Source organism: Acanthaster planci, linkage group LG08 (genome assembly GCF_054643075.1).
Source record: "Acanthaster planci isolate LZ-2023a linkage group LG08, COTS_SCS, whole genome shotgun sequence".
Lineage (NCBI taxonomy): Eukaryota > Metazoa > Echinodermata > Asteroidea > Valvatida > Acanthasteridae > Acanthaster > Acanthaster planci.
The window spans coordinates 12,220,527-12,233,077 of NC_141784.1; the positions used below are offsets into that span (position 1 = coordinate 12,220,527).

A 12,551-nucleotide genomic window follows, 5' to 3' on the forward strand; every position below is an offset into this window, starting at 1 on the left:
ACTCACAAGTTTAAAGAGGCTAATTTGTGTTCAATGGTAATGAATCACTTAGCTCTGTGATCCCAAATCAGCGCAGATTCCTTGCCAAAGTTCAAACTTAACCACTTCATGCCGGGGCATTTTTCAATGTTGATGATGCTGGACAGGCATGACTATCATTTTTTTCCATTTTAGAAATTCTTCAAAAATTCATCATTTCATTTAACAGTTGTTTATAGCAACAGGAAGTAATCTTGAGGCACTACTCTAAGTTGACAGGTGACCTTCATTGACGCCCGGGTATTTCAGCCAGGCCTGCAGCCTTGTAAACAGAGCCCAGATTGTGCGGTTTTGTATAATTGTCTTTTGTTCACGAATCTGGCTCAGTGCACTACTGACCTCTTTTCAATGGGGGCCAGATTAGCATGCAGCAGTGCTGTGTGGCTCATCGCTGCGGTGGTGGAGCGCTTTTGTCCCCGGTGGTAATCCGCTCGCTCTCAATGCCCCAACCCTGGTATACGGTTTCAAAACAAGGCTGGATTATCACCACTTTTGAGAGCAAAAATGTTGGTAATGCCCAGCAGCCTGGTCTTTTGTTAAGAGTACAGTCTTTTGTTGCAGGGCCCTGTTTCCTTTGTCCGAGTTTGGAGACCCCGGCCACACATATAAACCATACGTCTCCGATTCCGGAGTCCCCGGCAGGAAGTGGTTAAGCAAATGCCAGAACAACAAGGATTTCCCCGAAATCCAATAAATTTGGGCTCACCAACTACTAGGTGGGTGCAGCTGGGGTCAAAGTACATCTCGTCATTGACCACTCCACCAAGCTGCTCCACGAGGGCACTGTAGTCGATCTTCTCCTCTTGCCTCATGCCAGACAAGAGGAATTTCAACAGTGGCTTGGGCTGGACCTGTGGGCATACAGCAGAACTAGTTATAATCTGGAAGTGTATATTTAGACACGAATTTAAAAAAAAAAGGCTGTACACCATGGCACTATGGTTGTATCCACTGGATCTTAAAATTTTTGGACAACTATTTGAATATGTTTTCGAAAAGGTTGCATTCCAAAAACTAAGCACCAACAAATCACTACCAAGAAAAACATCCTGCCTATTTTTGAGCATCAAAATCGTTCAACTTTTTGAAATGAACCACACATCTCACTATGAATCCGCTTGTTAAAATGAAGTTTCTCGATTAAACTGGTGTATGCTGTCTGATAACTCAATTTTAGTGTGTTCATTTTAGGTTAAACTTGGGGTATCAAAAATACACGGTTAAAATGGGGTGTTTTTTGGAAACTGGCAAGCTCTGCTCATTAACTCTGCAGTCAATTTTGTGGTTTTTCAGCTCGGATAGCAAGGCTGGCTAATTGGTTAAAACAGGGACCTTCTGGGGAATCACACTCTGGACTCTGCAGTCAGTTTTGTAGAGTATAATCCCCAACACCAGATGAGTTCCTTTGCGTGTGGCGATCATACCACATTAATAGGCTGCCCCGCCCTAATCCACAACAGTATACTAAATAGCTTTTAATCACCACTGATTGAAACAATTGAGTTCTTAGCACCTGGACTCAGCACTTCATAGGCTTATCCTATACCTAAATGTATCAGTTTTCAGGCGTCATGTATCCCATGTATTTCAGGATACAGACATTTTCTTTAATGCATCGCAAATCCCTGCCGAACAATCGAGCCCTTCACCAACCAGCAGATCCGAGGATGGAATGCAACATGCAAGCTTATGTAAATTAGCAACCTCATAAATGCGCCCCATCTTCTGCATATCATGAATATTTTTGCTACAAGCTCTTACGTCAGCCAAACCACTGAGCCGCAGAACCGAACGTCAAATCATCTAACATGGCACTTTCAAACCGAACCAACCCACTCTGTTAGGTTCTGATGTTCAGCTTTGACATGTCATGGCACTGATAACAAATGAAATGCATGCTGTTGTAAGAAACGTTGAGAAAAAACAGATAACGGAAACAGGATAACATTAACAAGTTATACCTGTGCTAGCTCGGGATGGTACAATGCACACGTGCACGTACATGTGATATGTACATGTACAGTAAACTTACATGTAGATGGTCCCGCATCACATGATGGTGAGAATTCAAAATCAACTACTCCAGACACAGGTACAGTTTTTATTCGATCAATTCACTGCTTTATATGTCAAAAATCAGTGAATTTATCGTGTAAAGTTACAAGGTACATGTACATGTAGGTATTTCACCCGCACTACAATACTAAATTCTCACTACATTAGCGCTTATGTATATTCAGAAAAACAGAAGAGGATTGACATTTCACCCTAAACCGCTCCTTTATTAGGTAAAAAGTGGATTTACACAACAAGACACTGTGGTTTGTACCACACCATCTCTCCAACATTAAAAAACACAGTTAAAATGGGTGACTGTCCGTTTGGACTGCCGATGGACCAGGAGAGGCTTAAGGCTTCAATAACAAAGGGTGGTGGATTCGGTTGAAGTATGGTTAAAATGGGATGAACATTTTGGCTTGATCTATGCAGTTAAAACGGAGTTAAAATCAGGAAGGAATACTTATTAACCGAGAAACGACATTTCACCCTATTTTAGCGATCTAACTTTCATAGTGTCTAGAATGCCATAAACAACTGAATTAAAGTGAAGATTCCCAAATAAAGCTACCTAAGTGACTTTTGCATTGCAGCTTGCAAAATGAATTAAACCAAAAATTATTAGGCACTGTTTCAAAATTCTTATCGGGAAGGTGTCAGACAGAACGGTCCGACATTTATTATTGGTTGGCTATCAGGTAAAGCGTTCTCAAGTGGCCAATTCTAACTAATAAATGACTTTATATTGCAAGGCTATGTGGTTTCAGTGGAGCAACACCCCCTCTATTATTCACTCAATACAAGTCACTGTTATCAGTCGGATGGCCCTGTCCTTTAGTCAACCGATTGGAATTTTGAAATTTTGATGCCTTAGATGACTGACAAAATGCTCAGGATTTACAGATGAAGAGAAGCTCCACGTAAACAACAAAGTAGAAAAGCCACAACCTTACGACCTCAAGCAACTCTAAAACCTTAAAATCTATTAGGGTAAAAGCATAATTATTGCTAAGGAAGTGTCTAAACTGTCTACTAACCTCAACTTTGGGTTCCTTGTGATGCACTTGAACCGGCTGAGGTGCCACTGGAGGGTTGGCCACAGGCAGGCGAATCGGGGGTGCCTGCGGGGTAGGGGATGGGAGAGCATCTCTGGGGTCCTCTCGATGCAATGCTGGGTCAGCCGGGCTGTGCCCTCGCTCCTGGAGAGAAACTCTGGACGTATCCCCTGAGACCTGACAAATGAACTCAATGTGAAAAACTAAGAAATGTGAAGAAGGAACCATTAAACTCTGCCTTTCCACTCTCCTGTTTTTGTTTTGTTTTATCTAGAAGGGTTTCCAAAATCTTGTCTCTCATCAAATTTTCTTTTTGCCTTTGAATGGAAACGAACATACTTCTGGCTTTCAGCCAGAAGAATTTAGTTCCAGGTTATAGCACAATATGAATTTACTGAGATAAAAATCTAAAGCCTGAGAGATGAAAATCAGGCCAAAGCCAGAGACCCCAAGCCTTAGCTATCTTCAATCCTGAGCTGATCAGCTACCAAGATCTAGAGGCATTCCTTCAAACTGACCTCATCATTCACCTTTGCATTCCCATCCTCTGCCTCCACGCTGTTCTGGGAAGGACTGCAGGACCGCTTGAGCTGGGCCATGATCTTCTCCCGCTCCTTGCGCCCTGTGGGATCGTCCCAGGTGATCTGGACATTCTGTGAAGCTTCATGGTGAAGGTCTGGTGGACGAACTGTGTGAAAGGCAAAAAGAACAGTCAAAGATGTTACCATTGTGGAGAGCCTTGTGGTTTTTACTTTCCAGAAACCTGCAATTAACGAATGAACAAACTATAGAATTTTTCCTTCATATTTATGGGACAACTAACCTTGTCTTTTCAAACCATTAAGCGAACAGTCTGTGATAAAATCACTGCTTTGATCTTCAATGCCCTTTTTAAGAATGATTTACTGCTTTGAGCAAGTGCATCCACTCTTATGTCACGTGTTGGGGAATGTGCCATACACCGCCTAAGGTCTAACCACTCAAAAATATTTCACTTGTCACAAGTGCCAGGGCTCTTTCTCAGTTCCCTCCTGATTATCACCTCTTTCATAGTTAACACTGACCCAACCTGTCACCATCTCATAAGCTTCACTCAGCAAGAAAAAAAAGACCTATAAACCCAGTCTCGTGACCAGTAAATCTGCAACTAATGTGAAGTGTAAAACCATGTGATTTTGTATGTGAGTAGAAAATAAAAAACTCCAACATCCCTGTTGCATGACTGGTATATCTACGAGTCATCTAGGCATCAGATTTGGGGGATGATTTCCATTCAATTTGGACAGCAAGTTGCCAGTTCATGGTCATCTGCAAATTGCTAAAAACCACTGTAAAAGGATTCACAGCATTACAGCGAGGTTCTTCTTCCACCACATCTCGCATTTTACACACTAGCTATCAGCCCAACCAACTTCCCCACCTGACAGTGCTGTGCCAGTGCCTCCTCGGCTGTCTTCCTCACTGTGAACCATTGCCCGGCTAGAGCGGGTGCGTCGACCACCTCCCCTACTGAGTGGCCTGTCCATCCCTGTGATGCTACTGGATAATGTGCTGGCTGTTGAGCTGCTCACCTTGTGAATGCGGCTACGCCTCCTGCCACCTCTAGTATTCCTAGACCAGAACATAAATCAGAGGTGGAACATGTCAAGAAGATTCCTATGTGCAAATTTAACACCAGATGAAACTTCTGCAGTGATATTTTTCAACGCTTATTATCTCACATTTACTACAAACATTTTACAAAGATACAACAAATATTGACTGTCACACAGCACTCTTCTAAGTAAAATTTCTTTGCCAAGATACAAACAGCCATTACAATAACAATGTATTTATGCACTGCATCTTTGCTTTACAAAATTATGTAGCACAACCAAACTGGACATAAACGTCCAACGCTATGAGAGAAACAGTTTATCCCAGTAGCTTGCAAGCTTTACCAAAAATAATTCACTAACTGCCTAAATTGGGACAAGATCCCATGTTAAGTACAGATGGCTCTACGACCCAGAGCTTCATCAAAGTCAGGCAAGTTCTTATGCTGGATTCTGCCAGACTGGTTCCAGTTTATGGAATCACAATCTTCTCCAATATCTGGAAAATCACTCACATGGTGGATGACATAATTCCCTCCAGCTGTTTCTGCACCGTCTCCTTTTGCTCCAGGGACCCTTCCTCTTCTGTGACCCTTGACCCTGCCTCGACCCCAGACCCACCCTCCACAGTCCTTCCCTCCTCAACTCCCCTTTCCGCTGCCTCCACCATCCTCAGAAGCTCGTCGTCTTCACTGTCAGTGGAGCCGTCCCCGAAACCATCCATGGTGGCTTCGTCCTGGGGAGGGGGTGGAGTGGGCTGAGGGGTGGGTACAGAAGGGGCGCGTGGCGTGTGTGCCATGCTACGGGTCTGCCGTGTAGTCCTGGCGGGTGTCCGTGATGGGGTCTGCAGTCTAGTAGACAGCACCGACTAAACAATGCAACGGACATAATTTACAAGCCAGAAAGATTTTTTTCTCTCTACAATGACCTAGATTGTCAAAATTTAACTGCTGAATAATAAGATGAATTTGAACAGCATAAAACGTACAACTTATACAACCTAAATGTTGATAAACACAACTAGATATTCTTACCAAACTCATCTTTGGGTTGAACGTGTGTGGGTAGCTTGCTTCATCTACATGCCTCTCTTCTTCTTCGCACTGTCAGAAATAAATCATTTCAGCATGCTACTCTTGCTACTTGTACAATTCGTGAGGCAATTTGAATGAAATCGTGTCATATTGCAAGCATTTGTTTTGTCAAAGGGATTGATGGCAAACAGGCCTGCTTGCCCTACTGAAGCATAATGGTAATAGTGAACAACAGCATATAACTCTGAGCAGAATCTACAAGGCCTCTTCCTCTTTGCACAGACGAAAAGGTTTTTTTCTAAATATATAAATGAAACCATAACAAAAACTGAAGATTATAGTTTCAGACCGAGCATGCTGTCAAATGTGTTTTTTAGTCAGTGACAAGCTTTCAAGTACGGTCAATGTTAAGGTACATGTACCTCTGATAACAACTACTAATCTCAACAGTTTTCAGCTGATTAATGACGATACAAGTGGAAACTCACTGCAAGGAGCCAGAAAGGTGAGACAATAGACATTCCTTTCTCCTTGGCTGCTCGAAATTCTTTTGAAGTGTCATTGTTTCTTCCCTACAAAGAAAACAAATAGGTAGAGAACACACAAGTTTGAATTTACCAAGGAAACAATGTACGAAGCACTTCGAGAGAATATGAGTAACCATTTAAATACCATCAGATTTCTTCATTTAATTTACTTCAATTCTTACAGTAGACTGCGGCGGACTGAATACTGGCAACATATGACAATGTCTTAAATGGTAGAAAAAAAATGGATTTCCAATTCTAAGAGCGAAGAATGAAGACTGTGTGGGTCATTTATTTGGTACAACAGATGAGAGCTGTAAAAAAATTAAGCATGAAGGGGACCATTAATTTTTCTCCACACACATTATCAAATTGTAAAAATCTACTCTTTGGAAATGAAATATTTATGATTAGTTCGGCTGACTGGGTTGAAAAAGACATACTCTGAAAAGCTTTGTACCTTGAAGATAAAATGTGTACAGGTGTCATCAAATGTCCAGCGGAACTCGGCCCCTAATGAAACAGCAACAGCATTATACTCAGCCTGCTGGGCAACGAGCTTCTTGCTGACGCAGACGACAACACCTTCTAGAATTCCCTGAGATTTCACCTGATTAAGAACAATTTGACATGAAAACTGAGCAACACAATAGCACCACACGCTAATCCGACCCCACTGAAAAAGAATAGAGCAGCGAATTGCTCTAGTTTTGAGAACACACTCTGGGCTCTCTTTACAGGGCAGCAGGCCTCGCTGAAATAAACAGGCGTCAATAGATGTTGTTTGTCAGATTAAAGTAGCCGCCAGACAGTCATTCATGCGGGTGTAAACGTCCAGTGAATGAAGTCATGCCTTTTTGAAGAATTTGAAAATGGAAAATCATGAAAAACGCCCGTATTTGTGTATGGCCATTTTAATTTAGCCTGGTGCGAAGAGGTTAATGTTAGTTTGCTGCTGATTTCATCCTAATTAATGAAACAAGTACATTTAGTAAGTTTATTTCTAATGCAATGAGTGAGGCATTGGGCATCCTAAGAAAAGTAAAAAACTGCTACCTTTCTTTGAAGTTACACCTGTCAAAAAGCTGTCTTACCGGTTCATGAAAGACTGTATTGTCAGCTTCCTCGTCTGCAGCCTGCTCCCCAGTCTTCTGTACTGCTTTGGCGATGTTCATGTGGAAGAAATCGTCCAGGGGCTGTGAATGTTTGAGAGATCAGGCAACAACTTGAATGAAATGTTGTCTTCACATTAACATTTTTTTCCATTAAGAATCGGATTCTAATACAATGTTCAATATTAAGAGCTGAAAGATGAAATGTTCCATTCAACGAGCTGCAGGCGAGTTGAATGGAACATTTCATCTTTCAACGAATGACAATATTCTTACCATTGCACTCATAAACATTCCTTATTTGTATACTATACAATTTACAGAATCAATACGTGTTCAACTTAATGGGATTTAAACCTAGATCTTGCTGCAGGGAAAGTAGACTGCATCAGGTATAAGGCTGTTCAATGCAGCGTTTGAACACCGTTGAGAATGCAACTTTGCTTTTCCCTTACCAAGCTCGACTTTCTTGTGTGGCGTTTCTTGTGATGCTGTCCAGCCGGTGACTCCAAAAACTCAAGGGCGTCCTTGGTGTCAAAGGTTGGATGAAAGACCCTGCCATGTTGTAAGAACTTACTGGGCGTGTCCTTGGAAAGAGCAGCGCCGCTGCTGGCGACTGCCAGGTGTTTATTGACAACAGCCAAGTCCTTGGGTGTGTCCTTTGCAGCCACGCCCTGTTGATTCTCTTTGTTGTTGTCACGTAACGGCTTTGATTCCTTCAAATTGCACGGTTGCTCTTGCACTCTGTTGGCATCCAGCCCGGTCACGTTTCTGGTTTCCTCCTTGTATTCTTGCACAGTTGTTTCTTCCAGCTGGGGTTTCTGAGCTGCTGGATGCTTTTCTGACATGTCCCTGGTAACAAGAACATTGTTTTGCTCCTCTGCACTCGTTATCTTGCCAAGGTCAGGTTCTAAAGGAACTTGTTCCCCTCCCTGCACTGCTGTCTGATCATTGGCCTTACTTTCGTCTTGCTGGTCCAACAGATCGACAAGATATTTCTTCTCTGGCTGTCGCTCATTTTTCCTGGCACACTCCAACAGCCAACTTCAAAAAGAAAGAAAAAGTTTTGCATTTCAATGGGTTCCATGCCACAGTCCACACTACTCACAGAGGTTATTCATACAGGCCTACCATAGACCCCATTTGTGCTGTGGTCAAATAATATTCTGCTAAAGGTTTTCATCCATTTCATGCAACCTTGACGACTGACTCTGTATCTTTCTTAAATTCAGTGAGCCCCCCTATCCCTCCGAATCAGATAAAGAAAGGGCAGATCAGAACAAACAAATGGTCACGAGAATTTGGAACTCACTCTTTGGTGATGGCTGGGACTTTCCACTTCTTGGCAGCCTTGTACTTAGACCCGCTGGCCTCCCTCAGCAGGAGGTGGGTGTTGGGCCTCAGGTCGTTGGTGGCCTTGCGGGAGAAGTATTCCTGGCACCTGGCCCCAAGGAGTTCGGCTATGTGGATCAGGCAGTCCCGCTCCACTCCGGAAAACTGGCTGCAAAGCGGGAATGGAAAGGACTTGTCAGGGAGGTTTCTGTTGGATTCAACTGGAGTATTTGAGAACACACGTACGATGGGCAATAATTTGAGGTGCTCAGCTTTATTTTGGAGTCTCAAAAAAGTAACCATTTGTGTAACAGCAGTTGTGTTAGGACACAGAAACTGTGCTGGCAATGGATATGTAAGGCGGCAATGCGAAATTGACTGAATGTTCTGCCTCGTGTCTAAAACTTGGGATCCCGAGGACTAAGTTAACAAAACCGCCCCTAGCAATGCTGTCTATCCCTACCAGGAGAACTTCATTTAAATATAAAAAGAAATGAATACATCCGAGATTCCGTGGGTGTGCGGGCCAGCCTCAGTGGCAGGAAGGTTAATTTAAATAGGAATGGTCCACTGAAGTGGGTGTGTGATGCTGGTCAATGGGGTAAATGAACTAAAAACCTCGGCTGCTTAATTCCTGTCCGAACAATGGGAAAATGATTTGGGGGCCTGGGCTGAACCTTGTGTTTTTTTGCTTTACAACTTTCAAATCTTTAGGCAGAAAGTGCAGTAGGAAAGTTATTTTTGCGTATTATGATTTTGTGAAAGCATGCTTCAACTCAATTGTCTGCTTCTACTAATTTGAAACAAACCGGAGCGATGATTTTTCCCCTTGTTTAAAGTCTTAATAAAGTCGACTCTTGTTATTACGAAATCCCCAGGACCACGTGAAAACATATAATGCATGCGTGTGCACGTACATCAAAAAGATCTCTCGGTTATAATTAATCAAATATATTGTGATGTGTTTAGAATAATAAAATTCACTGTCATATGAAAACATGTTTAATGTGCATGTAAGATTAATAAAAGCAACTACATGTACACATACATGTGAAAGCATCGATCCAGGGATTTTTAAAAGGCTTTTGATTGCCATGGATGACGAAGCTAAACGCCATGCACATATAGGCCTGTGTATACCTGCAAGAATGTGAAGATTCATCAACTGGAGCCCACATCCGTGTAAGTGGCCTTTCCACGATTTATAATCGTAAACCGTTGAGATAGATTGAATACTTTGTCGCTAAAATCTTTTAATCATGATTTCGAGTCGCCCGTCTTTCTGCGTGCAGGCAGTTTGTATTCATGAGTCGTCCCCACGGCTCATGTTTATTCGCAGCTCCCTTTGTCTGAATAACAATTACTGCAATTGGTCCAGCCTCGGTTCAGCTCATTAAACTCTGCCATGCTTCAGTGCGTGCTCCCATGCAGGATGCATATTCTCGCCCTCCTTGACAAGGCCCGACCAATCGGGAAGAACACAGGTAAGACGCAGAATAAGGCCGAGTCAATTTCGTATTTCCGCCTAAAGACTAACAATTTCAAATTCATTTATTCAATCAGACTGACAATATCATACACTAAAGACTTTTACTTGCTGCTAGATCAAGATAAAAGAATTCATTCAGTCAAATCATCCTTAAAAAATTCCACATTCTATTCCTTATTCCATCACAAAGAATACAAGCAATAAAAACAATGTTAACCACTACCAGCCGGGGACTCCGGGATCGGAGCCGTATGGTTTATATGTGTGGCCGGGGTCTCCGAACTCGGACAAAGGAAACAGGGCCCTGTAACAAAAGACCGTACTCCGAACAAAAGACCAGGCTGCTGGGCATGACCGGCATTTTTCACTCTCAAAAGTGGTGATAATCCAGCATTATTTTGAAACCGTATACCAGGGTTTGGGGTATTTAGAGCAAGCGGATTACCACCGGGGACAAAAGCTCTCCACCACCGCAGCGATGAGCCACACAGCACCGCTGCATGCTAATCTGGCCCCTATTGAAAAGAGGTCAGCAGTGCACTGAGCCAGGTTCGTGAACAAAAGACAGCTGTATAACACCGCACAATCTGGGCTCTGTTTACAAGGCTGCAGGCCTGGCTGAAATATTCGGGTGTCAATGAAGGTCACCTGTCAACTTAGAGTAGTGCCTGAAGATTACTCCGTGCGGCTATAAACGACTGTTAAATGGAATGAATTGTTGAAGGATTTTGAAAACGGAAAAAATGATAGTCATGCCGGCCCAGCATCCTCAACGTTGAAAAATGCCCCGGTCCAAAGTGGTTAAGAATGAACATTCATATGCATACATGCCTTTTCAAATACTGTCAGTTGACATACTGTAAACCAAATACGACGCTACTTTACAGAATGATTGTTTTGAACGAACACTAAACTAATTTGGTGGTAGACGAGTAAGATGTTTGATACAAATTCAGGCATTTACCTTAGCCCTTCAAAATCTTTCAAATTCACCAGGTTTTAAAGGATCTAGCAGGACTGCAAAGGGGAGCCTTTTCTATTAGTGCCACATGACAAAAGATGCTCCTTGAAATTTAAGTGCAAAAAAATGCGCTTCTATTTTTCTGCAAACAGATTTTACAGGATTTAGCACAAGGAGTTTGGGCTACATGTAAGTACGAGACTAAGTGTAAACTATTGACAAAACAGAGGTAGAACCTACTTACCTGACGGTCAGAACGCAGTCACTCAGTGGACTGCCATCTTCCGTGATTGCAATCGGTGAGAAGAGAGGGTTGGTGGTTGGGTCCAGAAGCTGGGCTTCCTCCAGGCACATCTGCAGCCAGCAGTTGGAGACCACCTCCTGGACAGAGACAGACACCTCACAGCCGTTGATGGGTACCACGGCAAAGTCTGCCACGCAGCGGGCACCTCCCGTCTTGACCTTACCTGTATTTCAGAGGGGAAAAGTGTCAAGTGACAGACTATTCCATTAAAGATGCCAGGCATAATGTACGTGTGAAGAGAGGGTGTGTTGTTTAGAATATACTCTCAGACATGCAGCACAAAGACTTACCTCCCTGCCCTACAGTCATTTCGAGAATCTGCTCTTCTTGTTCCGGAGGAAAACCTAAAATGACAAAGGTCTTGCCCGAGAAAATACCATCCACCCGTTCTTCAAGCACTGTGACATCTTCTTCATCTACAAGCAGAAAAAAAAAAACCAAAACAAAAAAAACTCAGTTCGACTATGGTGTTTCTCAGAAAATGAAAAGATAGGTGAATCTGGTGGACAGTTCTGTATCATGTCCAGCATTTATGCAAGGGATTTCAAAGGGTACATGAATGTAATTTGTGGGAAATGGAGGTCAACAGTGAGCAATGTACTCACTTTCTTCCATCTGTGTTTCATCCTCGCCACCAGCGGTCCTCTGTCTGGTTGGTGCTTGGCCAGCATCTCCCTGTAGCATCTTGAACACTATCTCAGAATCGTTTAGATCTGCAAATCATCACACAGAAAGTTCAGTCCATCATTCTACTTGCCTTACTACAATGGTTCTTTGGAAGTTGGGTAGTGGATTGCGAGTACATCCATCTTCAGAACTCTTTCATCTCCTGTGTAACTGGATTTTTATCTATCTTTCGCACAAAAACAGTTAAATACATGAATAGCAATACAGGCAACTCACAATACAAAGTGCTACCAAGAGTTTGCCACAGACAGGCTACATTTCAAGTTTACGGTCGGAATATTGCTGAGATAAAGTACACTTTGTATGTACTTTCGGGACATTTAATTGTTTGAGGCATTCCCTACACCACACGAAACCA

The 12,551-nt window shown here is 42.7% G+C and overlaps 1 protein-coding gene across 7 annotated transcripts in view; it reads right to left on the bottom strand.

Moving 5' to 3' along the window:
• topbp1 (DNA topoisomerase II binding protein 1) overlaps nt 1-12,551 on the bottom strand; it is a 34,301-nt gene that overhangs the window by 3,639 nt on the left and 18,111 nt on the right. For 3 of the 7 annotated variants that reach the window (XM_087140492.1, XM_087140493.1, XM_087140495.1), the window contains 14 exons: nt 12,112-12,219; nt 11,797-11,922; nt 11,447-11,669; nt 8,733-8,921; nt 7,876-8,464; nt 7,403-7,504; nt 6,769-6,918; nt 6,270-6,353; nt 5,782-5,850; nt 5,263-5,615; nt 4,573-4,763; nt 3,671-3,840; nt 3,135-3,341; nt 746-890 (listed from right to left, as the gene is read on the bottom strand). In XM_087140492.1, coding sequence (XP_086996618.1) covers nt 746-890; nt 3,135-3,341; nt 3,671-3,840; nt 4,573-4,763; nt 5,263-5,615; nt 5,782-5,850; nt 6,270-6,353; nt 6,769-6,918; nt 7,403-7,504; nt 7,876-8,464; nt 8,733-8,921; nt 11,447-11,669; nt 11,797-11,922; nt 12,112-12,219 — 2,706 coding nt within the window. Of the gene's footprint in view, nt 1-63; nt 491-745; nt 891-3,134; nt 3,342-3,670; nt 3,841-4,572; nt 4,764-5,262; nt 5,616-5,781; nt 5,851-6,269; nt 6,354-6,768; nt 6,919-7,402; nt 7,505-7,875; nt 8,465-8,732; nt 8,922-11,446; nt 11,670-11,796; nt 11,923-12,111; nt 12,220-12,551 lie in introns of those variants that run through there. The other 4 variants (XM_087140496.1, XM_022244121.2, XM_087140494.1 and 1 more) reach the window with 4 other exon arrangements.